This window comes from Stenella coeruleoalba, assembly GCF_951394435.1.
Source record: "Stenella coeruleoalba genome assembly, chromosome: X".
Classification (NCBI taxonomy): domain Eukaryota; kingdom Metazoa; phylum Chordata; class Mammalia; order Artiodactyla; family Delphinidae; genus Stenella; species Stenella coeruleoalba.
The window spans coordinates 5,350,928-5,378,477 of NC_137152.1; the positions used below are offsets into that span (position 1 = coordinate 5,350,928).

The 27,550-nt window shown below is 40.4% G+C and overlaps 2 protein-coding genes across 6 annotated transcripts in view; one reads left to right on the forward strand and one right to left on the reverse strand.

Moving 5' to 3' along the window:
* The window catches only part of STS (steroid sulfatase), a 552,741-nt gene that overhangs the window by 518,895 nt on the left and 6,296 nt on the right, over window positions 1-27,550 (forward strand). For 4 of the 5 annotated variants that reach the window (XR_013825700.1, XR_013825702.1, XR_013825703.1 and 1 more), the window contains 2 exons: window positions 17,708-17,841; window positions 22,043-22,250. The exons of the other annotated variant lie outside the window; for it this stretch is intronic. The gene's annotated coding sequence lies outside the window, so the exon portion shown is untranslated. The remainder of the gene's footprint in view (window positions 1-17,707; window positions 17,842-22,042; window positions 22,251-27,550) is intronic. 5 annotated transcript variants of the gene reach the window in all.
* Window positions 19,312-27,550, reverse strand: part of PNPLA4 (patatin like domain 4, phospholipase and triacylglycerol lipase) — an 81,496-nt gene continuing 73,257 nt past the window's right edge. The window contains exon 7 of the mRNA XM_079910418.1: window positions 19,312-19,694. Within this exon, the coding sequence (XP_079766544.1) occupies window positions 19,653-19,694 (42 nt within the window). The 3' untranslated portion in view covers window positions 19,312-19,652. The remainder of the gene's footprint in view (window positions 19,695-27,550) is intronic.

Genomic DNA, 27,550 nt, shown 5'->3' on the forward strand with positions numbered 1-27,550 from the left:
ACATATCTAAAAAGGACAAGGAAGTATTGCTGTGCTGATGGAACCAGGAACTTGTTCCGAAGATGAGGATGAGAATGTCCTCATTATGTTCTGCCTTCAGAGAGAGGGGAAGTTTGGGGGCGAATATCATTAATCCTCCGGCAGCAATAGAGAAGAGCAATTTGAATAAGGAAGGGCAGCCTCAGAGGAAGGAAAGAAAACTCTCTTGCAATCGAGTGCAGTTGTCAAGAATGAGTCACCCAGCCAACTCTGTGTGGAGAGCCTCTCTGAAGGGATAAAAAACAGAGGAGGACACTCAAAAATTGTTCTGTCATTCTCCTCCCTCCCTGCCAAACTGCTTCCCTAAATACCAGATAGAGAAAGCTCTGGAACAGTGGCAATATCGAAATCTATTGTTGCAGGGGAAACGCTGTTCCTGGTGAGGCAGAAACGTCTGGAGACTGAGGAAGAATAAAAGGTCAAAGGGCCCCACATGTGACTGTGGATGCTTGGGAGGAACCTGTAAACTCTTTCTGGAGTCAACAGAGTTTCTTGGGGTATCGCCGATGCACTTCCTGGATCTTCAAGTGTGTGTTAACTGAGAGACAGGTTGATATTCTCTGCCTGTCTTTTCTAAGAGAATGTAGTAGAGAGATCCCTGTTTCAGTAGAGGTTTTGGGAACTTTGCAAATGAATCAGTGTACATATCATCTGTCTCTCATAAAAGCCCACATAATAAAACATTCCTAGAATTTTAGTTTGGGGGTTGGCAGGGGGTGCAGGGGAAGGAAGGTTTCTGCAAATAAATGTGTATGTCTTCTCCTATGAACAAAAGAAAATATAAGACTGATGAATCTCTCTTTGGCTTGTCGTTCAACAAATGTTGACCTAAATTCACAATCCAAGCTTCTTAGGTGACTGAATCTACGTTCCTAGGAGCACCAAATTCCGCAGGGGTTCCTGATGGATTGCATCCTGACTAATTCTTTATGTTTTCATTTTGTGCTTTGTATTCACCTGGGAGTTGACTCATAATAGTGTCAGCAGATACCAACATCAAATGAATGAACAGGATTGCCTTTTATTGAGCCTGTTTATGCCTCATCTCCCAGAGAGTCTCTGGTTTCTTGGTGTGTCCAGAGTCTTTTTCTCGGTTACTTTGAGGACACAATTCAGAGACATACAGCAGCCTACCTGTCAAACCCATCTTTGGGCCTCCCACATGGACCCTATTTCATTCCTAAGATGATGCACCAACAGGGGTGACAAGGACATAATACACTATCACATGGATCAATGACACATTACACCTATGAAGGAAAATGACACAAAGTAAAAACAAATACGTGCAAAGGTTATATTCAGAACCACTTGGGATGAGGGAAATTGATCATTAAGATGGCCTCACTTGGACAGTCTCAGGGACCTCTGGGACAACATTAAATGGACCAACATTCGAATTATAGGCGTCCCAGAAGAAGAAGAGAAAAAGAAAGGGACTGATAAAATATTTGAAGAGATTATAGTAGTAAATTTCCCTAACATGGGAAAGGAAATAATCAAGTCCAGGAAGCACAGAGAGTCCCATACAGGATAAATCCAAGGACAAACACGCCAAGACACATATTAATGAAACTATCAAAAATTAAATACAAAGAAAAAATATTGAAAGCAGCAAGGTAAAAGCATCAAATAACATACAAGGGTATCCCCATAAGGTTAACAGCTGATCTTTCAGCAGAAACTCTGCAAGCCAGAAGGGAGTGGCAGGACATATTTAAAGTGATGAAAGGGAAAAATCTACAACCAAGATTACTCTACCCAGCAAGGATCTCATTCAGATTCGACGGAGAAATTAAAACCTTTACAAACAAGCAAAAGCTAAGAGAATTCAGCACCACCAAACCAGCTTTACAACAAATGCTAAAGGAACTTCTCTAGGCAGGAAACACAAGAGAAGGAAAAGAACTACAATAACAAACCCAAAGCAATTAAGAAAATGGTAAGAGGAACATATGTATCGATAATTACCTTAAATATAAATGGATTAAATACTCCCACCAAAAGACATAGACTGGCTGAATGGATACAGAAACAAACCTGTATATATGCTGTCTACAAGAGACCCACTTCAGACCTAGGGACACATGCAGACTGAAAGTGAGGGGATGGAAAAAGATATTCCATGCAAATGGAAATCAAAAGAAAGCTGGCGTAGCAATTCTCATCTCAGACAAAATGGCTTTAATATAAAGACTATTACAAGAGACAAAGAACGACACTACATAATGATCAAGGGATCAATCCAAGAAGGAGATGCAACAATTATAAATATTTATGCACCCAACATAAGAGTACCTCAATATACAAGGCAAATGCTAACAGGTGTAAAAGGGGAAATCGACAGTAACACAATAATAGTAGGGGAATTTAACACCCCACTTTCACCAATGGACAGTTCAACCAAAATGAAACTAAATAAGGAAACACAAACTTTAAATGACACATTAAACAAGATGGACTTGATATTCATAGGCCATTCCATCCAAAACCAACAGAATACACTTTCTTCTCAAGTGCTCATGGAACATTCTCCAGGATAGATCATATCTTGGGTCACAAATCAAGCCTTGGTAAATTTAAGAAGATTGAAATAATATCAAGTATCTTTTCCAACCACAACGCTATGAGACTAGATATCATTTACAGGAAAAACTGTAAAAAATACAAACACATGGAGGCTAAACAATACACTACTAAATAACCAAGAGATCACTGAAGAAATCAGAGAATCAAAACATACCTAGAAACAAATGACAATGAAAACACGACGACCCAAAACCTATGGGATGCAGCAAAAGCAGTTCTAAGAGGGAAGTTTATAGCAATACAATCCTACCTCAAGGAACAAGAAACATCTCAAACAACCTAACCTTACCCCTAAAGCAGTTAGAGAAAGAAGAACAAAAATCCCCCAAAGTTAGCAGAAGGAAAGAAATCATAAACATCAGATCAGAAATAAATGAAAAAGAAATGAAAGAAACAATAGCAGAGATCAATAAAACTAAAAGCTGTTTCTTTGAGAAAATAAACAAAATTGGGAAACCATTAGCCAGACTCATTAAGAAAAAAAGGGAGAAGACTCAAATCAACAGAATTAGAAATTGAAAAGGAGAAGTAACAACTGACACTGCAGAAATACAAAGGATCATGAGAGATTACTACAAGCAACTCTATGCCAATAAAATGGAAAACCTGCAAGAAATGGACGAATTCTTAGAAAAGCACAACCTTCTGAGACTGAACCAGGAAGAAATTGAATATATAAACAGACCAATCACAAGCACTGAAATTGAAACTCGGATTAAAAATCTTGCAACAAACCAAAGCCCAGGACCAGATGGCTTCATAGGCGAATTCTATCAAACATTTAGAGAAGAGCTAACACCTATCCTTCTCACACTCTTCCAAAATATAGCAGAGGGAGGAACACTCCCAAACTCATTCTGCGAGCCACCATCACCCTGATACCAAAACCAGACAAAGATGCCACAAAAAAAAAAAAACAAACTGCAGGCCAATATCACTGATGAACATAGATGCAAAAATCCTCAACAAAATACTAGCAAACAGAACCCAGTAGCACATTAAAAGGATCATACACCATGATCAAGTGGGTTTTTTCCCACAGGAATGCAAGGATTCTTCAATATATGCAAATCAATCAATGTGATACACCATATTAACAAACTGAAGGATAAAAACCATATGATCATCTCAATAGATGCAGAAAAAGTTTTTGACAAAATTTAACACCCATTTATGATAAAAACTTTCCAGGAAGTAGGCATAGAGGGAACTTACCTCAACATAATAAAGGCCATATATGACAAACCCACAGCCAATATCGTTTTCAATGGTGAAAAACTGAAACCATTTCCACTAAGATCAGGAACAAGACAAGGTTGCCCACTCTCACCACTATTATTCAGCATGGTTTTGGTAGTTTTGCCACAGTAATCAAAGAAGATAAAGAAATAAAAGGAATCCAAATCGGAAAGGAAGAAGTAAAACTGTCACTGTTTGCAGATGACATGATACTATACATAGAGAATCCTAAAGATGCTACCAGAAAACTACTAGAGCTAATCAATGAATTTTGTAAAGTAGCAGCATAAAAAATTAATGCATAGAGATCTCTTGCATTCCTATACACTAATGATGAAAAATCTGAAAGAGAAATTAAGGAAACACTCCATTGCAACAAAAAGAATAAAATACCTAGGAATAAACCCACCTAAGGAGACAAAAGACCTGTATGCAGAAAACTATTTGACACTGATGAAAGAAATTAAATACGATACAAACAGATGGAGAGATATACCATGTTCTTGGATTGGAAGAATCAACGTTCTGAAAATGACTATACTACCCAAAGCAATCTACAGATTCAATGCAATCCCTATCAAACTACCAGTGGCGGGCTTCCCTGGTGGCGCAGTGTTTGGGAGTCTGCCTGCTGATGCAGGGGACGCGGGTTCGTGTCCCAGTCTGGGAGGATCCCACATGCTGCGGAGTGGCTGGGCCCGTGAGCCGTGGCCGCTGAGCCTGCGCGTCCGGAGCCTGTGCTCCGTGATGGGAGAGGCCACAACAGTGAGAGGCCCACGTAACACCAAAAACAAGGAAAAAAAAAAAAAAAACTACCAGTGACATTTTTCACAGTACTAGAACAAAAAATTTCTCAATTTGTATGGAAACACAGAAGACCCTCAATAGCCAAAGCAATCTTGGGAAAGAAAAATGGAGCTGGAAGAATCAGGCTCCCTGAATTCAGACTGTACTACAAAGCTACAGTAATCAAGACAGTATGGTACTGGCACAAAACCAGAAATATAGATCAATGGAACAGGATAGAATGCCCAGAGATAAACCCATGCACATATGGTCACCTTATTTTTGATAATGGAGGCAAGAATATACAATGGAGAAAAGACAGCCTCTTCAGTAAGTGGTGCTGGGAGAACTAGACAGCTACATGTAAAAGAATGAAATTAGAACACTCCCTAACACCATACACAAAAATAAACTCTAAATGGATGAAAGACCTAAATGTAAGGCCAGACACTATCAAACTCTTAGAGGAAAACATAGGCAGAACACTCTATGACATAAATGACAGCAAGATCCTTTTTGACCCACCTCCTAGAGAAATGGAAATAAAAAGAAAAATAAACAAATGGGACCTAGTGAAACTTAAAAGCTTTTGCACAGCAAAGGAAACCATAAACAAGACAAAAAGACAACCCTTAGAATGGGAGAAAATATTTGCAAATGAAGCAACTGACAAAGGAATAATCTCCAAAATATACAAGCAGCTTATACAGGTCAATATCAAAAAAAAAAATAAACCTAATCCAAAAATGGGCCGAAGACCTAAATAGGCATTTCTCCAAAGAAGATATACAGACTGCCAACAAACACATGAGAGGATGCTCAACACCAGTAATCATTAGAGAAATGCAAATCAAAACTATAATCACCTCACACCAGTCAGAATGGCCATCATCAAAATGTATACAAACAGTAAATGCTGCAGAGGGTGTGGAGAAAAGAAAACTCTCCTACACTGTTGGTGGGAATGTAAATTGGTATAGCCACTATGGAGACCAGTATCAAGGTTCCTTGAAAAACTAAAGATAGAGCTCCCATATGACCCAGCAATCCCACTACTGGACATATACCCTGAGATAACCATAATTTAAAATGCGTCATGTTCCACAATGTTCATTGCAGCACTATTTACAATATCCAGGACAGGGAAGCAACCTGTGTCCATTGACAGATAATTGGATAAAGAAGATGTGGCACATATATATAATGGAATAGTACTCAGCCATAAAAAGAAATGAAATTGAGTTATTTGTAGTGAGGTGGATGGAGCTAGAGTTTGTCATACAGAGTGAAGTAAGTCAGAAACAGAAATACCGTATGCTAACACATATATATGGAATTTAAGAAAAAAATGTCACGAAGAGTTTAGGGGCAAGACGGAAATAAAGACACAGACCTACTAGAGAATGGACTTGAGGATATGGGGAGGAGGAAGGGTAAGCTGTGACAAAGTGAGAGAGTGGCATTGACATATATACACTATCAAATGTAAAATGGACAGCTAGTGCAAAGCAGCCCCATGGCACAGGGAGATCAGCTCGGTGCTTTGTGACCATCTAGAGGGGTGGGATAGGGAGGGTGGGAGGGAGATGCAAGAGGGAAGGGATGTGGGGATATATGTATACATATAGCTGATTTACTTTGTTATACAGTAGAAACTAACACAACAATGTAAAGCAATTTTTCTCCAATAAAGATGTTAAAAAAAAAAAAAAAAGACAGTCTCACTTAATGAACTGGAAGGACAGATGTTCCTAAACTATTCACAGATTAACTCAGAAATAGATTGCAGCCAACAGACCTGCCAGGTCACACCCTCTGCATTTCTCATCCCCGCCCCCCCCCCACCTTTTTTTTGGTTGAAGTATAGTTGATTTACAATGTTGTATTAATTTCTGCTGTACAGCAAAGTGATTCAGTTCTTTGGCAGGAACAAGTCTGTTCTCTATGTCTGTGAGTCTGTTTCTGTTTTGTAGATAAATTCATTTGTGTCATTTTTTAGATTCCACATATAAGTGATATCATATGGTGTTTGTCTTTCTCTGTCTGACTTACCTTCTTTAGTATGAGCATCTCTAGATCTATCCATGTTGCTGCAAATGGCATTATTTCATTCTTTTTTATGGCTGAGTACTATTCCATTGTCTATATGTACCACATCTTCTTTATCCATTCCTCTGTCACTGGACATTTAGGTTGTATCCTTGTCTTGGCTATTGACAATAGTGCTGTGAACATAGGGGTACATGTATCTTTTTGAATTATAGTTTTGTCTGGATATATGCCCAGGAGTGGGACTGCTGGATCATATGGTAGTTCTATTTTTAGTTTGTTGAGGAACTTCCGTACAGTTTTCCATAGTGTCTGCACCAATGTACATTCCCACCCACAGTGCAGGAGGGTTCTCTTTTCTCCACACCCTCTCCAGCATTTATTATTTGCAGACTTTTTGATGATGCCCGTTCTGACCGGTGTGAGGTTGTACCTCATTGTAGTTTTGATTTGCATTTCTCTAATAATTAGGAATGTTGAGCATCTTTTCATGTGCCTACTGGCCATCTGTATGTCTTCTTTGGAGAAATGTGTATTTAGGTCTTCTGCCCAGTTTTCTGTTGGGTTGTTTGGTTTTTTGTTGTTGAGTTAGATGAGCTGTTTGTGTATCTTGGAAATTAAGCCGTCATCAGTTGCCCCCGACTTCTAAACATGCCTTGCCGTTTCCCCATGCACCAAATCTTCCTCTTAATCATAGACAAGTCTGGTCCTGATTGTCACCATCTATACTGGGTTGAGGTGATGAGGATTCTTAAAGGTTTTTTTTTTCCTCGGAGTAAATACTGCTTTACAAATGATCATGCATATGTGTTGATGACACGTATTTGGACTTGACCTACCTAGTCTACCTCATTTGGGCATCAGTCAGTCATACTCATTATTTAATCTTGGCCATGATGACAATGATACTATTAATATATTGTGGCCTTTTGGATATCCTCTTCCATGTCACAAAGCCAAGTACTTCTTCTACATCCACACGTCTGGGACTCTGGCTGAAGCGCAGACAGGGTCAAAGTCACCCCACAGAAGGATCTTCAACACCGTGTTGTTATATGTGAGAAAATGAAAAGCAAAGGGCCCAAGTACCCATGGTACCTGCATAAAATGGGTATTATGCAGCTGCTAAGAATCGTGTTTTCAGTGCATGTAAGTTCATGGGTAAGGGTTCAAAAATAGAATATTAATCGAAAAATACAGGCTATAATGCTATCTCTATAGAATCAATTAAATTTTGGAAGATATGTATGTACATATCTAGAAGACCTATGTCTTTGAGACCCCTATATACACTCCTTTATGTACATCCCCATCCACATCTGACAGAGACAGAAACAGAGAGAGACGGAAGAGGGAGGAAGGTGGAGAGAAGGAGGGAAGGAAAAACATTCAGAATCTTGAGAGATATTAATAAGTATGGTAAAGACATCATAGGTTACTTTTACTTTCTTCTTTGCCTTTCAGGATTTCTAAAATACAGTTAAGTATGATCTGACTTGTGATTTTGTAAAATCAACCATGTATGACAATGCTGAAACTGCACAGTTTCTGCAAAGCATGACACAGGAATCAAAACCTGCCGAGGAAAAAGAAGTACTGCCTCAAGTACGAGAGAGTCAGTGTTTTCTGAGTGATGTGACACTGGGGATCAGACGTGAGATTCTGCCCTTGCTCTCAGTAATGGAGGGCAGGACACTGCATGCTCATCTAAGAGTCAAGATTAGGGACTAAGGCTTCCTTTTAACACGTCCCAGGGCCCAGCATGGCCCCTGTCTCCCCAGCAAGCTCCCGTTAATTAGCCAGGAGGCACAGAAAGGTCACAACAGAACTTAGCCCTGGAATGATACCAGCCACCGTCCATGTAGACGGGACATCTGGTAGATTCAGAAGCCAGTGAATGCTGCTGTTAACCTGACTGTTCTGCACACTGTTGACTTGGTGTCCTGCTATGTCTCCCCCAGAAGTGCCTCTCGCCCTGATCATCAGGGAGAATAGTGACGTGTGCTTTGGACATGCATCAGGAAAGTACCAGTCGTTAAATCTGTGCTTGAATCCTCACCCAAGGTACTCTGCTCTTACACAACTAGTGCTAATCTGTACAGTTTTCCTATTCCAAGGTGTTGTTTTAGGAGGGAACTTAGGTGATCTTGACTAAACTTCAGCAGATGCATAATTGCCAGGCAGGTGTCGTTTCAGCCTCTCTGTGATGTCTGACGTCAGGCTGAGTTGCCATCTGGAATTCATTTGAGATGGTCACCTGGGAAACCTAAATTAACGACATGGCAGAGATCAGGTAATGGGGTACCATCATTTGTCAGGCAGGCAGTCTGGATTTGAAGCAACAAAGATGAACTTGGAAGGTGTAGAGATGATGGTAGTGACATTGGAAGAAAGACCTTGCCCTTGACTTCTTTCTGTCAGCTCAAGAAAATAAAGACACATATTTCAGAACTTAGATCTCTCACGGGACCAACTATCAGGAAAATTAAACTCCTCATGCTACGTGAAAAAGATTTTTTTCAGAAGTTTTTCAAATAGCGGAGATTCCTTTCTTTGACACACACACATACACATAAATGAAAAATAGAGATGTGTATATATTTTATTGTTATAATTTTGACTGGTATGAAAATTTGAGATGTGTATATATTTTATTGTTATAATTTTGACTGCTATTAAGTTAAACCTGGAGAATTTTTTAAAGCGTTTTAAATTCTTTAGCTGTTATTCTTCTTTTTCATCAAACCATTTCTGTTGTAAACACATTTTCTCATGTCTGGTGGTAGCACACACTTACACAGTTTTTCTCACGTTCTTTGCCACCTCCTCTTCCTCTGAGTTCTCATGGTGGACTTTCCCAGGGCTCCAACTTTGGCCCCCATTTTCCCTCTGGCGGTGCTGTCTCCAGAGGCAGTGTTATATAGCATTTACATCATGATGACTCCCAAATTCTCATCTCTGACCTCGTCCCTAAAATCCTGAATCCAACTACCTCATTGATCTCTACCTTGGACACCTACAGGGCAGCTCAACAGGAATGTATCCAAGATAAAGCTACTGCTTCCATAACCCACCAATCCTCAAACTGTCTTTTCCCCAGTGTCTCCATGTCACTCACCAGCATGGGAACCCGGATTCACACATGTGATTCCTTTCTTTCTGTCTTCCCACATCCATTCATAGACTCCATTACTAAGCCTTGTCAACTCTACTTTTAAATTGTATTCCAGATCTGTCCAGTTTTCTTCATTTCGACTAGTGACAGCTTTCTCTAGGCTGCCATCATTTCATCTTTGTTGTTATAAGAGCTTCCTAGGGGTCTCCCAGTCACCACTCCTACACAATCCCGTATCAGTTTGCCAAAAATTCCACAGTTTGTGTGATAAATTATCACTCTTGCTCCAAACCTTGCAGGACTTCAATCACACTTCGATGGAAGCAAAGCTCCTAGACTAGCATAAAAGGCCGTCCATGACCTGCCTTTCCTCACCTCTTCTAGCTCATCCCTCCAGCACGAGGTTTCAGCTCCACAGGTTCCCCAAACATGCTATGCTAATTCCTGCCTATGGACCCCATCCCTGAGGGCTCCCTCTGCCTGGAATCATCTTCCCCAGTGTGTCCACATGCCTGAGTCCTTAACTTTCAGGTTTCAGTTTATATATCCACTCTAAAAAAGCCAGCCGTAACCGTACAATATGAAGGAAATCTACCAGTCAGTCTCCAGAACGTTTTCCTGATTTATTTTCTTCATAGCACTTACCACTTTCTATTTATTTGACGTTGAACAAAGGACCTTTTTACACCTCATTTTCCTGGTCTTTAAAAGAGGCACAACGATATTTCATAAAGCTGCTCTCAGGATTGAAGGAGTTCATACACAGCAGTTAATTAGAGCAGTGTTCACATTAGCAATCAATACATTTATTTGTGTACACAGAATTCAATAAATATCTGTCTAGTATTAAGTATATTACCAAGGATATGAACTAACTTTTTTATTGGAGCACAGTTGATTTACAACGTTATATAAGTTTCAGATGATTCAGTAGTTTTATAGATTATCCTCCATTTACAGTTATTATAAAATATCGTTTATATTCCCTGTGTTGCACACTACAACCTTGTATTTTTTTTCTACCTAGTAGTTTGAACTAAGTTGTTTTAAATCACAAGTAATAATTAGGCAATAATTCTGCAATGAAGTGCCCAACCAAGGCCTTAACTTCATTCTCAAAAGTCTGTAGCTTAAAAATACTACAGAATATGGCCCTCTAACCATTCCTGCCTGTGTCTTTTGGTGAACTCACATAAAAACACATTGCATATTTACCCAGCAGTGGGAATGCTGGGTCACAGAATAAGCATGTCTTCAGTTGTACATAGCTCCCAACAGTTTTCCAAAGTGTATTTTCCCAATTACATGTTTACATTATATTTTAGGTTCAGTCAGATGGTTTTCACATTAGCAATGTTGCGAAATAAGTCCTTCAGCATATAATCCATATGACAAAATATATTCCTGTTAGCTCAAAAGCTTATTAGAATTAAGAAGAAATGTATCAGCATAAAAATGATAAAGAAATTACAAATCACTCTGCATTTGTATTGCATGAATCATTTAGAATATCTCATTATTTTAATTGCAACCAATTACTCCAGTCGCAATAGACATATATATTATTATATGTTATAATATATATATAATATAATATATTATTATATATTATTATATATTTTAGGAATAAATTAAACATATCATCTAATAGCTCATCCTAATATCCTGCTCTTGGATTCATTAAATGATCAGAGCTTCCATTAATGCTCATAGGAATTTCAAACCCACATAAATACATCATTAGGCTGAAGGTGAACATCTTTAAGGTAGGTTTACCAGAAGGTTAGATTGTTAGGACGATAGCTCATGTGCATTTCTATTTTTATCACGTGCAGTTATGATATTACTGCAACACTCATAGTGATTGTACCATCTGGGAGGTTTAAAGGTAACTAAACATGAAGATGATATTCTGTAATTGTTTTATTGGGTTTTTACTGTATGTGTATCCAATATTGCCTTCATTTGACTCCCTAGGTAAATAAATAATTTTCCAGTTTCTTAAAGTAGACAAATACATTTAGTCAATAAGAGAAATGAATATTTTGAAAACAATTTTGAATAGTAATATCCTGTGTTTGAGACAGAATTTCAAAGATTGTGGTATGAAATAATCATTGAATCTAATAATGTGCCTTTCTCCTTCACTTTTCCTCCAAAATTAAAATCCTTAGAGGTAATCTTCTATGATTTGGAGCTAGTATTATAAACTTACTACTTTCTTACATTTTGGTACTTCTTCCCAGCCTACCAGCACAACATACTTAATCTGAGTTGTATGCAATGTGTTGTTCGGTTAACTCACTGTCCCAGTTAATGTGTAGGTTTGCTAATTATTTTTAGTTTGACGTTTCACTTTCGCTGTTTAACCAGATTCTAACTACATCAACAGCCCGCTTTTAGCTAAATTCAGTCTCTTCCTGTGTTTTCCAACTGCCCTTTTTTTTTAATCAGTTTCCTCTTTTGTTTGTACTGTTTCTTGTGCGTCTTTAAATTGGTGTACATTAATTTATAAAGATTAAGAAACAAGTCTTACGGAAGTAAAAATACATTTTTCACAGGCTCAGTATTGGGGGAACTGACGAGTTTAGCTTCGTTGTCTGGAATCTGTGCCTTTCTTTTCCATTGTGGATTTAGAAGTGGATAGAAACTAAATCCATTTGGAACATAAGCCCGGTGTTGGTCTAAACTTCTTCACAGGTGGTTTGTATCCTAACCCATGAAAAACCCAAACCCCTTGTCTTAGTTCATTTGGGCTGTTATGAAAGAATTCCATTTGCCTGGGTGGCTTATAAGCAAACAGACGTTTATTTCTCAGATATCTGGAAGCCTGGAGGTCCCAGATTACAGTGTCAGCAGATCCAGTGTCTGGTGAGAACCCACTTCCCAGCTCATAATCTTCTCACTCACTGTGTCTTCTCTCTGGGGTCTCTTGTTTAAGGGCACTGATCCCATTCTTGAGGTCTCCACCCCCATGATCTCATCACCTCCCAAAGGTCCCACCTCCTAATCCCAACCCGTGGCGGGTTAGGATGTCAGCATCTGGAGCTGGCAGGGGGTGGGGACACAAACGTTCAGTCTACAGAACACATTTTAATAACACAAAGCATTATTGTGAAGGAATCAGAATGCCATGGCATGTTTCCCCATAACATTGTCATTTCTTAGAGGAATACCAACAATGATATTTTGTACAACGTTGGTATACAGTAGCTATTTCTAAAATAGATGTGCATTCTGGTGCCTAGTTCTTGCATTATAAGCAAGTCCCATTTTTCTATAAGGAAAACTCAAGCACCCTAACACTGTGTGACTTGTATTTGTATCTCGGCTTTGGTGGCAGGGAGCTGCAGTGGTAAGAAGAAGAGCTTGGAGACAGGCAGATGTGGGTTCAGGAGCGAGCTCTGACATGGGGCTTTAAGTCCATCCCTTTACCTCTGTAGGCTACCATTCCATCCTCTGTGGGACAGAGACAAAGACTTCAAAAAATATCTGTAAAGCACTTAGCAGAGTGGAAGGCAAATTGCCCTTCAAAATAGCTGTAGCGATTGACAGCCTTCCAGGGCCACGTGGGGATTCCACGGAATCCTCTCCCTCGTGGCCCATAACCGAGCAGCTGCTAAGTTCCTACTCTTGGATCTAGAGAAGAGTGAGGAAGGGCGGCACGGCTGAAGCTTAGCTGCGCAGGCGGGGGGGTGATGAGAGGTGACGCTCAATGATGCTGACAGCCCGGCAGGGTCTAGTTCATGGAGAGCCTAAGGTCGTATTCAGTTAAAGCCAGTCTTGACCCTACAGGGTGAGACCTTTGAGCGTGTTCTTCCCTCTGTCTGGACATCTTTTGTCGCATCTTCACTCACTCCTCCCTGTTCTCTCTGCATCTTTACATGTCTAATGCCAACTGCTATTTCAAGTCTTAATTCAACGTCAGCTTCCCCGAGGTGGAACCTCTTTCATTTGTCTGTGAGGCACTTCATCTAGTCCTTTTCAAATTCCTGCTTCATCACAGATGTGATGCTCTTCAGAAAACTTGGCTTGTGCCTGTAGTTGACTTTGGGGCCTCTGAGTGAATGCTCATGGCCTTAGATTCAGACATTCATCACACAGTTCTGCAATAGCTTTTTAAAAATGTGTCTGTTTCTCCCATGCACTTGGCATCCCAGACAGGACTGGCTTCACCACACTACCATCCTTTCCCCACTCCTCCACCACTCTCTCTGGTTAACTGCCCCCTTCCCCTTCCAAGACCTCTGTCCCACCAGCCTTGGGCCTTCCTTTGGCAAACTCACTCTCCCACTTGAGGACTTGAGTATCGTTCCTTATGGGAACAAGCCCCAACAAATACTGATAGAATGACACAGAATGTGAAAAATATATGGAACACAGGGCTGTGCTTGACATACCTTGAAGGAGCTGTGTGTACAACTTAGTTTATTGTTGTTTCGGCTTATTTACAACTCAGTTTATCATTATTTATGCTACTGCTGCTTAGAAGTTGCTTCCTTTTTCTTCCATTTCCTTTTTAGTGACTTTTCTAGTTTTCCCTAAAGACATATTTAATTATAGATATGGTAGCACTTAATTAATTTCTATTGACTATGGTCTCAAAATACCTAACACGTAAATGCAAAGTCTACTGTTTCCATCAGTGACTTCCTTGGCAAATACTGAGTTATTTATCCACAGAGCAGGAAATGTAAACAACCTCATTAATCTCTACTCGGCCTGACCCAGGGCCCCCCCCTCCCAGACCTCAATGTAAAACTTACTGAGTATCCAGTCTCATATATTATTTACAGAGTACCATTGATTTATACAACTTTTCCTAGGTCAGAAGTCTGGCGATTCATTGGCCCCATATCCAGTTTGACTGCAGGAAGAGGAACCGTTTGCGAGGATACTATTTCCCAATGCATGAAACTGTTGTAGTGGGTTTCTTCTGGTTTAGCCAAACAAGAATGCTCTGTAGGAATAATAACCTGAAACATGTGTGGACTGTTTGGCGAATAAATTCTCTAAGTAACAACTGAAAAGAAATTGCAACAACTATTAAAGTGAAAAGCCTTACCCAGAATCAGAAATTATTTCATCACCAGTGCTTACATGAAGAAATTTGAAGGCCATATAGACATTTCTAGACCTTCCGGCAGTAGGGATGAACAAATAGGATACGTACAGAGCTACCTGCCACTTTTTGTATTAGACAAGGGCCCATTCCTTCCTAAGAAGTCCACAGGAAACTTCTACTATTGCTTTCTTGTGCTTGTCTTAAAATACGGTTATTAGCTCATTTGACTTCCTGAAGTTATCTGAACACAAACCTTGGCTCATTCTGTATTTTTTTAAAAATATTTATTTATTTATTTGGCTGCGCCGGGTCTCAGTTTCGGCACGCAGGATCTTTAGTTGTGGCTCGCGGGATCCAGTTCCCTGACCAGGGATCAAACCCAGGCCCCCTGCAGTGGGAGCATGGAGTCTTCACCACTGGACCACCAGGGAAGTCCCTCATTCTGTATTTTTTAATGTTTTCAAATTAAAAAATAAAAATTTAAATAGTGCAGGAAAAAAATGCCATAATCTTAACACACATGGAAAAGAAAGGGTTAGTGGCAGACTGGGAATCCTTTGTCTTTTTTTAACTGGGGACACTGAGGAAAAGAATGAAAGGTGACCAGGGCAGTACTTCCTGTGAGCTTGTCAATGTCAGACCTCTTGGCAAATCACTGAAACGGTCGTTCCTTATCGTAGAGTCTATATGCATCCACTTTTAGCAGAATGTAACTGGTCTACCTGGTATTGTTTATGAGTTTAGGGACATGGCTCCCCAGATGATGTTACGTAAGTGATGGAAATATCTGAGTATAAAAAAAGGTGGTTCATGAAACTAGTTGCTCCCTTCTGTATAGAGGATATGCTTCCACAATTTCACCAGCATCACTTAGAGACCTTATATGTTAAACCTGGATCAGAGTGTCAGATGAAACAAAAAAGGATTCTACAAGTATTAATGATCTGAAAACTGCTCTGCCCATGTGGAATTATTAGTGAAGTTTGATACTAGGTAAGATTTCAGAGTGAATCTCATTTGATAATCCAGTGCATCTTATCTTCACGCTGATTTTAGTTTAGTAGATATTCCTCACCTTTGTCCATAAACACAAATATGACATTTTAATATTTCGTACCATAATGTTCACATAGCTCTGTCATTTTTTTTTAAAGAAGAAAGACTCAACATTAAAGCAAAAAGCATCCAACTTTAGAAGATAAAAGAAGAAATAGTAGAGCTAGGTTTCCTTAGAGTAAATTTCCCTTTCCTCTGAGTTCCGTTTTTATCTCCTTTTTGTTTGTTTTTGGTCTATTCACCTTGTTAAAACGTAGGCTGTTTGGTCATCCTGAGCTATCCAGTCCATGTGGACAGTGACACACTAAAATGTCACCTGACAGCTTTTGTTTTCTCATGGTGGACTTTAAAATAGAATCGTTTTCATCATAGTGAAAGCAGGACAGTTCTATTAAATATATGCATAACTTTAGTACACGTTTACACTAAACATTTTTATAAAATAAAAAGATTGAGACACTCCCGCTTTCCAGAAACACCCTCAATTTCCAACTCCTGAAGGGCTTTTCTACCACGAGCACCCAAACCATCCTCAATGTATGAAATGACTCACAGGAGGGTATGATCACTTTGGGGCATCATGTAATGGTGTTTTTATCTTACTAACTCTTTCTGTGAAGTACGAACCAATCTCAGTTTGTTTTCCCATACTGCCAAAGGAGTACATGCATTGTCCTATGTAAATGAAACAGTTTAATTTGCATAACCTTTTAAAATTTTGTCACTTCTAAATTTTGGTGCCATTCAGCAAAGCTGTGTCCCCCTGTTCTAAAGTTCTCTACTGGGGAACAAGTCTATCAAAATCTGGCCTCACTTTTTTTTTTAATTGAAGTCTAGTTGATTTACAATGCTGTGCCAGTCTCTGCTGTACGGCAGAGTGACTCAGTTATACACACAGAGACATTCTTTTTTTAAAAAATTCTTTCCCATGATGGTTTATCCCAGGAGATTGGATACAGTTCCCTGTGCTCTACAGTAGGACCTTGTTGTTTATCCATTCTAAATGTAATAGTTTGCATCTACCAACCCCAAACTCCCAGTCCATCCCTCTCTCTACTCCTCTCCCCCTTGGCAACCACCAATCTGTTCTCTCTGTCTGTGAGTCTGTTTCTGTTTTGTAGATAAGGTCATTTGTGTCATATTTTAGATTCCACGTAGAATTGATATCATATGATATTTGTCTTTCTCTGTCTGACTTACTTCACTTAGTATGATCATCTCTAGGTCCATCCATGTTGCTGCAAGTGGCATTGTGTCATTCTTTTTTATGGTGTATATGTACCATAGTGGCTGCACCAACTTACATTCCTGCCAACAGTGTAGGAGGTTCCCTTTTCTCCACACCTTCTCCAGCATTTGTTATTTGTAGGACTTTTTGATGATGGCCATTGTGACTGGTGTGAGGTGGTACCTCATTGTAGTTTTGATTTACATTTCTCTCATAATTAGCAACGTTGAGCATCTTTTCATGTGCCTGTTGACCATCTATATGTCTTCTTTGGAGAAATGTCTATGAAGGTCTTCTGCACGTTTTTTATTGGGTTGTTTGTTTTTTGTTGTTGTTAAGTTGCATGTGCTGTTTGTATATTTTGGAGATTAAACTCTTATTGGTCGCATCATTTGCAAATATTTTCTCCCATTCCGTCGGCTGTCTTTTCGGGTTTTTTGTTTGTTTTATGATTTTCTTTGCTGTGCAAAACCTTGTAAGTTTGATTAGGTCCCATTTGTTCATTTTTGTTTTTATTTCTATTGGCCTCACTCTTTTTCAGATTACCTTTGTTCCATCCTCTCCCTTGTCTCCACCTTGGCCATGTTGAAACTGTCCCTAAGCTTTGTCACACCGTGCACCTTCATTAAGTTCCTTGACTCACCCCAAGAGAATGAAGAATTTACAGTGCATTTGGTAAGTTTTTAATCCTTCAAGACCAGTCAGTTCCTTCCTGCCTTCTCTGCCCACAGTACTGTGTAGTTCCATTCTCTCTCCCTTCCCCTGAGGAATTAATACTTAACCATTTACATGTTTTCCTTTCTGAACTGAGAACCTCAAAGGTAGAGAAGGAGCCTTCATCACCTTTCTGCTCCCAAGGTCAGTGCAGCACAGTACCAGACTCTTAGCAGAAATGCAGTCAATGAATAAAGAGTGAGTGAATATATGGCAAGGAGGTTAGTGGACAAATGACCAGCCTCCATATAGTGTAAGGAGAGAGGGGTCGTGATTCTTCTTGTACATGTAATATCTTCCCAGGCACTACTGTCGGCAGTGTCTGGAAACAAAACATTAAAAACAAAAAAACTCCACAGTGACACAAACCATTGTTCAGAGACTGTTTTTACAAAGACAGAAAAGAATTAGCTCCTTTATCAATTCTCAAAACATGCCATTTTATGCTAAAATATGATGCCATTTTAATGAGATAGTTGCCATACTTGAGGTAATTGTGTCTATCCACAGAATAAAATTGTTTCTATAATGGAAATCAAACAAAATACCACAAGATGTACGTGTTCAGTCAGCCTGAACTTCCTGAAATAGTTTTCTTGAGATATCATTGGTGTTTTACACTTTCTCTGTCCTCGCCATATAATTGTGCATTATACAGATGGAATGTCAGTCACAGAAATCGTTTCTGAATGTTCCAGGGAAATTATGTGCAAAGTTCTTTGAGTTGATTGTGAGCTGCTGTTAAACTTGTCTGTTTTTTTAATGTGTGGAAGGGCATGTTGAGTGGTGATAAAACTGTGCATGTTTACATGGAGTCCTGTGCTTGTCCCATCTTAGCAATGGAAACTGAATTGTTCTCCCCCTGCCCATCCTGTCTTTCACGCACATCATTGTAAATGCACTGACCAGGGGGGCTGAGTCTCCAGTTATTTTTACGTACTCAGCACCCAATACACTGATTGTGTGTTGCATAGTATGTGCTCATTAATTTTTTAAAATGATTAATGTAGTGAAGAGAAATGCAGGCTCTATAGATGAAGAAAACTCAAATATACCAACATGTTGATGGTGATAAATTAAAAACAAAATAATTTCTTTTTTTTCTTTTCACATTTCAGTATGTCTTCACACTTCTAAAGGTTAAAAAAAAACCTCTCAGGACCCTCTGCTCAAATCGTAGCCCAGTTGTGTTCTGGATAACACCTGGGAGCCTGTTAGAAAGGCAAATCCTTGATCCTCTCTCCAGCGCTGCTGAATCTGAATTTCCAGTTTAATAAGATCCCCATGTGTTTCATATGCACATTGAAGTTTGAGAAGCACTACTCCAACACATTTTGTCTTAGTATCTAACAAATTGTGTCTCCATTAAGAAAAGATGGACTTGATACTGCTAACACCACTCTCAGTTTTCTTACTGTAAATTCAAAATACTGAGGAATACTTGGGGCAAAGTGTCACCGCCTATTTTACTGGACCGTGGAGAAGGTCACATTTCAGACAACCTAGAAGGTGGTGAGGAAGCAGCCATGTGGCTTTCTGGGGAAGAGCATTCTGAGAAGCAGGCATCATCCGTGCCTTGGAAGGGTGACTGGAGTGTCCAAGGGTCGGCTCAGGGCTTATGTGGCCCCTTGCCGTGGGTGGAATGAGCAAGAGAGGAGTGATGAGAAGTCACGGAAGGAGGTCATGTAGGGCCTTGCAGCACTTTGTAAGGACGTTGATGTTTACTGGCAGGAACATGGTGAACCATTGGAAGTTTGGGCCACAGGCTGGCATCATCTGTTCCGTGGGTCTCTGCCTGCTGTGTTGGAGGTAATCTGTAGGAGGGAAAGTTTGGAAGGAGGAATCCAATTAGACTGTGACTCCTGTCCCCCAGGAGGGCAATGATGATGCTCTAGAGAGGGTGGTGAAGGAAGCAGATGCTTTGTGTCCTTGGAAGATGGATGCTATAGGGCTTCAGAAAACAATGCATGGGTGGCTATGAAGAAAAGAAAGCTCACAGATAGTTCCTGAGTCTTGGTCTGGGTAGAGTTGACACAAAGGTGGAGAAGAGGCAAAGGAAGCAAAGACCTTTTCTTTTCCTTTTTTCCATGTATGTATGTGTTGGTGGGGGTGGGATGGGATTATGGCGTGGGTGAAGTGATGAGGACATTAGCTTTTTTTTTTTTATTTTTTATTTTTTTTTTGTGGTACGCGGGCCTCTCACTGTTGCGTCCTCTCCCGTTGCGGAGCACAGGCTCTGGACGCGCAGGCTCAGCGGCCATGGCTCACGGGCCCAGCCGCTCTGCGGCATGTGGGATCTTCCCGGACAAGGGCACGAACCCGTGTCTCCTGCATCGGCAGGCGGACTCTCAACCACTGTGCCACCAGGGAAGCGTGAGGACATTAGCTTTTTTAAAAAAAATTAACTTATTTGTTTTTGGCTGTGTTGGGTCTTCAGTGCTGCGTACGGGCTTTTCTCTAGTTGCAGCGAGCGGGGCTAGTTTTCGTTGCGGTGTGCAGGCTTCTCATCGTGGTGGCTTCTCTTGTTGTGGAGCACGGGCTCTAGGCACGCGGGCTTCAGTAGTTGTGTCCCGCGTGTTCAGTAGTTGTGGCTCGCAGGCTCTAGAGAGCAGGCTCAGTAGCTGTGGCTCACGGGCTTAGTTGCTCCGCGGCATGTGGGATCTCCCCGGACCAGGGCTCGAACCCGTGTCCCCTGCATTGGCACGCGGATTCTTAACCACTGCACCACCAGGGAAGTCCCGACATTAGCTTTTGACATGTTGAGATTAGGATGAGTAGTTTCTTCTTCCTCATGGCTGAATAAGCCATTTGTGACAACATGGATGAAACTTGAGGGCATTCTGCTAAGTGAAAGAATTCAGACAGAGAAAGAAATGCAGTTATGTGGAATCTTAAAAGGCAGAACTCACAGAAAAAGAGAATAGAATGGTGATTGCTAGGGCTTTGGGGCGTTGGGGAAATGGAGACATGACAGTCAAAGGGTACACACTTCCTAGTTACTGAGTAGAGTGAGGTCTAACGTACAGTACGGTGACTGTAGTTACCGATTCTGTATTATGTACTTGGAAACTGTTAAGAGGGCACATCCTAAGTGTTCTCACCATAAAAAGGAAATGGTAATTATGTGAGGTGATGGAGGTATTAACTCACCCTGTTGTAGTCATCATTTCACTGTATGTGTGTGTATCAAATCATCGCCCTGTACAACTTAAACTTACAGTCTGTTATATGTCAATTACGTCTCGATAAAGCTGGAAAAAAAGATGGAGATGAGTAGCATCCATGTAAAACTACTAACAGAGAGTTGAATGCATGAATCTAGCTCTCAGGGGAGAGATACAACCTGAAGATAGAAGTATTATCAGCAGAGAGGTAAGGTTTCAAGCCATCAGGCTAGCTGAGATCCTGGAGGGAGTACGTGTAGATTGGAAATAATAAGTATTCATAGACTAAGACTGGAACACAGCAACGGTTCAAGGTTGTGAAGGTAAGGAAAAGAGACGAAGGAGCCTGGGAGAAACACCCAGTGAGGGAGGGAGGAGAAGAGCAGAGAGCCAGTGGCCAAGGTATGCACTTGAGGAAAGCTTTCCAAGGTAGGGAACGTGATGCTTGTATCCAATGATTCTGGTAGGTCCAGTCCACGGAGGACTGAGTTTGGCACTGCCTACAGCAGCATGGAGGTCACTGGTGACCTCAAAAACTCCAGTGTCGCTGGAGAGGTGTGAAGAAATCCTGGTTTAAGAGAAACATGGAAAAGAGACTTAATTGGAAGGTGACAAGATAAATCATTTTTTCCCGAGGTGCCTTAATGTCAAGGAGAGAGCTTAGGGGGTAGTTCCTGAAAGAGAAGGTGGGCATAGGAAGAGATTTATGTTTTCCCTCTTAGGGGGGTGCAGGGTTATCCTAGGAGAGTCATAGCCTACTTCTGAATGGAGGGCTCTAGTTCAGCCTGTGTATGGATAACCATAGAAAGAGAGGGAGGATCGTGGGGGTGATATAGAAGTCCATTCTGGTGTGTTTTCAGTCATGGGAGCGTGGGTGGTCTGAGGTCATGAGAGGGAATGGTGGATGCTGTGGGCTTGAAGGCTGGTCAGTGGGTAGACTGGAAGGCAGAGCTTGAGGAATCTCTCTACTGATGGCTTGGATGTTCCCCCCGCCGTAGGAAGGTCATGAACTGAGACCAAGGATGGGGAGAAGGGCTTGGACTGCTGGACCCTGAAGGAGAGAGGAGAAGCTGGGATCCCTAGATCCCTGCCGTTCAGAGTGTGGTCTGCACACCAGCAGCAGCAGCGTGACCCGGGGGTTATGTATGTATCACGGCCTCTCCTGCACTGAACAGACCAGAATCTGCACTTCATCAGGATGTCTAGGTGATTTCTAAGGTCTCGGATTTGCACTCCATTTGTAGCTGTTCTACATTTTAGTTTTCTGAAAAGATGGAAAAGTAATTGTTTAGAGTTGAATGTACTGCTTTGAACTATGCTTCTTTTTACTGTAGTCATCAGATTTTCCCAACAGAGTTAAGCAAACATCTGATAATATAATGGATTCCCCAATCCTGTGTGTGTGTGTGTGTGTGTGTGTGTGTGTGTGTGTGTGTGTGTGTGTGTACATGTATGCATGGGATTGATTTTATTGTTTGAGCTGAATAAACTCAAAAACTCATCAGTAAATGTATGTGACCCCAGAGCCCTGACTATCATTTCTTTTTTTGTTTGTTTGTTTGTGGCTTTATTTCCTTTTTTTTTTTACCTGTTATTGCTTTATACAGATTTCCAACTTCTTCTACAGTTGTTGATTTAATTTTGGTCATTGATATTTTTCAAGGATATTGTCCCTTCTCTAAAACTTCCCAATTTATCTGTAGGGATTTGTACATAGTAGTGCCTTATAAATCTTTCATCTCTTCTCCATGTCTGCCATATTCAGTTCCTCATGCCTAACTGTATTGATTTCTTTTTCTGCTTTTCTTCATGCCTTTTCATTAAAATTTACAAAGTTGTCTATTTGTTTTAAAAGTATTTTTTTTCCTTTTTCTTTAAACATGATTTATTTATTTATTGAATTTTATTTTTGGCTGCACGACGTGTTAGTTGTGGCATGTGGGGAGCTTCATGGAAGCACGCAGGATCTTTCATTGCGGAGCGCGGGCTGTTCCTTGCAGCACGCGGGCATCTCTTTAGTTGTGGCATGCGGGTTTTCTCTCTCTAGTTGTGGCGCGCAGGTTTAGGGCGCAGGGGCTCTCTAGTTGTGGCGCGTGGGCACCAGGGCATGTGAGTTCTGTACTTTGCAGCACGCAGGCTCTCTCATTGAGGCGCGTGAGCTCAGTAGTTGTGGTGCACGGGCTTAGTTGCCCCCCGCTGTATGTGGGATCTTAGTTCCCCGAACAGGGATCGAACCCACGTCCCCTACATTGGAAGGTGGATTCTTTACCACTGGACCACCAGGGAAGTCCTGAGTTTTGTCTGTTTTACTGATTGATTCAAAGAATAATTTCCTGGGCTTATTTATAATCATTAGGTTTTCTTCTTCTATTTTATGAAATTAAAAAAATTATATATAACATCTTTCTAGTAGACAAATTAGACTGTACATGTAGGAACAAGGAGGGGCAAGCAGTTATTAGGGAGTACCTGTGTGACATTTGATAGCTCTCTGCAAAGATGTTTTCCTGTGCGTTTATGTGCAGACGCCATCCACCTACATGTATTTAAATTAGCCTCATAGTATATATGTACTGTCTTAATCACCTGCTCTGTTTGCTTCTTCTCAGTTCAATAGTTGAGAAAGTGGTGGGGTTATAGGGAGCCTGGAATTCAAACTCTCAGCCTGTCACTGTGCTTTGTAACAAGAAGCACATTTCTTATCCACTCTGAAAGGCTCCCCCCTCCCCAAGTATTTCCTGTGGAAGACAGAGAGAGTCACACCTACCCCACAGGGATGATGACGAGACCGTGGTGATGAGCAGTTTCTACCTTAGGAAAGAGGCATCGATGTCAATGGTTGTTTTACAAGCATTGCCTGTTATACCTTAGCTTGCTTCGATCCTTATTATTATAAACAAATTATTTCTAAATCCCTCAATAGGCATTTTGAGTATTTATCTGATAATCTTTGCATTTTCTAGAAGTCCAACTGGTCAGTAAAAGGCCTGAAAGGGTTTTAAATGGATAACCCTTCTGAAAATTCAATAGTTGATATGATAAACAGTACTTGACAGTGTAATACCACATTTTCATAGGTGAAACAAATCCTGTTGTTTCAGTATGAGCGCATTTGAACGCGGGGGGTTGAAACATTCAGGAATATTGAGTGAGAATATACCCATGAAAAGTGAGTCCCTGTAGCTCTCTCCAGCCCAGATTCCTTGAAGGAATTAGGCCCTAAAGTGATGATTTTTCGTCTGTGCATCTACATTACTACTAGTTTTAAGAAAATCATCACTGAAATCATGTTTGCACTATCTTCTGGTGCCCATAAACTACTTGGTTCAGAAAAAATAGGAAAATTTGATTCAAATTCATTTAACATATTTAAGATGAATTTTCTTTGAAAATGATTTTGGAAAATTTGGTGAATTGAACACATTCAAAGGCAGTAAATGGCCTTAGAAGAACCAACTGGTTTTCAATAATTTGGAATTAGATGAATTAAATTGTGAAAATTCGTTATTTAATAAATAGATTTGGAGCCACACAGTTTCATATACAATAATTAAATCTTATTACTTATTCACATTTTCCTTGTTTATTTTTGCCTTTTAATCTGTCACGAGCAGAATTTGTTACAGCTTCAACTGTCATGTTTCTGTTAATTTGCAAATTATTTTTTCTATTTATTTATTTATTTATTCATTTATTTGCAGTACGCGGGCCTCTCACTGTTGTGGCCTCTCCTGTTGCAGAGCACAGGCTCCGGATGCGCAGGGTCAGCGGCCATGGCTCACGGGCCCAGCCGCTCGGCGGCATGCGGGATCCTCCCGGACCGGGGCACAGACCTGTGTCCCCTGCATCGGCAGGCGGACTCTCAACTACTACGCCACCAGGGAAGCCCTATTTTTTCTTTTTTTAGATTCACATTTCCCTGAACTGATTAGTTCCCACGTTTATCTATATTTAGTTCATGTGCTTTTTCTGTTTTGTTCACTTTTCCTTTGTGTAACTAATTAAACTGAAAGAATAGTGAATATATTTTTGATTTCCTGTATGTTTGCTTATAAGTATGAACTTGCCCCTAACTAAACCTTTGACCAAATCCCATGTGCATCAATATGTAGCCGTTTCTGATCAAAGACATCACCAATTCGCACTGTCCTGCTTGTCCATCGTGTTCCAGTCACATCATGCTTCTAAAGGAGATGAGTGGGGCTTCCCTGGTGGCGCAGTGGTTGAGAGTCCGCCTGCCAATGCAGGGGACATGGGTTCGTGCCCCAGTCCTGGAAGATCCCACATGTCGCGGAGCGGCTGGGCCCGTGAGCCATGGTCGCTGAGCCTGCGTGTCTGGAGCCTGTGCTGCGCAACCGGAGAGGCCACAACAGTGAGAGGCCCGCGTACCACAAAAAAAATAAATAAGTGAAATAAAATGGAGATGAGTGAATGAATGCAGTTGATAATTTGCTTCCCTCTTTAACCCAACCTCCAAATTATTTATTTAAAAATATTTATTTATTGATGCATTTTTAAAAAATATTTTTTATTTATGTATTTGGCTGTGCCAGGTCTTAGTTGCGGCTTGCGGGATTTTTGTTGCCTCGTGCAGGATCTCTAGTTGCCGCATGTACGATCGTTTAGTTGCGGCATGCGGGATCTAGTTCTCTCACTAGGGATCGAACCCAGGCCCCCTGCATTGGGAGCGTGGAGTCTTAACCACTGGACCACCAGGGAAGTCCCTTGATGCAGGCTTGAAGAAAACAAAGACTGGGGAAATAGCCAATATATACGTAAGCAACTGAATTAAAAGATACTTCATGATCAAGACAGTGTGGTATTGGCAAAAGAATAGACAAATGTATGCAACAGAACAGAGAGCTGAGAAACAGACCTTCACAAATATAGTCAAGTGATCTTTGAAAAAGGAGTAAAGGAATCAACCACAATGGGGCAAAGATAGTCTTTCAGCAAAAAGATGGTGCTGGAACAACTAATTGGACATCCACATGTAAAAAAACGAATCTAGACACAGACTTTACACCCTTTAAAAAAATCAGCTCAAATGTGTCATAAACCTAAACGCAAATGCAAAACCAGGGGAAAATCTAAATGACTTGGAATTTGGTGATAGCATTTTAAAGACACCACCAGTCCGTGAAAGAAATAATTGATAAGCTGGACTTGGTTAAAATTAAAAACTTCTGCTCTTCAAAAGACTATCAAGAGAATGAGAAGATAAGCCACAAGCTGGAAGAAAATATTTGCAAAAGATATCTGGTAAAGGACAGTTGTCAAAAATATACAAAGAACTTTAAAAACTCAACAATAAGAAAACAAACAGCCTGATTTAAAAATGGGCAATTTATCTGAACAGACATCTCACCAAAGAATATATACACAGGGCAGATAATCATATGAGAAGAATGTTCCATATCATATGTCATTAGGGAATTGCAAATTAAAACAATGAGATGCCACTACACAACTCTTAGAATGGTGAAAAGCCAAAACCACGGTAACACCAAATGCTGGTGAAGATATAGAGCGACAGGAACTGTCATTCATCGCTAGTGGGAATGAAAAGCAGTACAGACACTTTGGAAGACATCTGGATCGTTTCTTATAGAACTTACTCTTACCATATGAACCAGCAACTGTGCTCCTCCGTATTTACCCAAAGGAGCTGAAAACTTACGTCCATACAAAAAAACTGCAAATGGATGCTTACAGCAGCTTTATTCACAGTTGCCAAAACTTGGAAGCGACTAAGATGTCCTTCAGTAGCTGAACGGGGGAAATCAACTGTGGTCCATTCAGACAGTGGGATATTATTCAGCAATAAAAAGAAGGGAACTGTCAAGCCAAGAACAGACATGGAGGCACCTTCAATGCATATCACTCAGTGAAAGAAACCCACCTGAATAGGTTACATGCTGTATGATTCCAACTCTGTGACACTCTGAAAAAGGCAAAACTATGGAGATAGTTTTAAAAACTATGGAGTCTCTTTTAAAAAGGTATTTCAGGTAAGTGTTTTGAAGAAAATGCCTGAAGCTAATATGATAGGACGTAGGTAGAGGGGACAAATTGTGATCAGTTATACCTCTCAGGGTATTTAAATTCCTCTGTTTTGGGTGAAAAGAGGCTGTCTAATATCCCAGGGTCTGCTTCTGCTGTTGTGGTGACGGTAGTATTGTTATTACCATATTGTTATCAAATTGTGTGTGAGTGTGTGTTCAGGTCAAAGAATATTTTCAGAATTATTCCTTTTTAAAAAAATTAGTATAAAATTCCTTATCACCTAACATAAAGATTCCTTTGGTGACTCAATGTGCATACACTTGCAGAACCAGAAACAGCACTCTGCTTCTAGGACTCACAATTTAATTTGTAACTATTAACAGACATTATTGATCACAGTATACATATTCTCTACATTTTCATTTATTTCTGTTGACTTATTCTGTCAAAGGCTGGGAAATGCAAACTGTATCTTTGCATTTCAAAATACATTTTGTTAA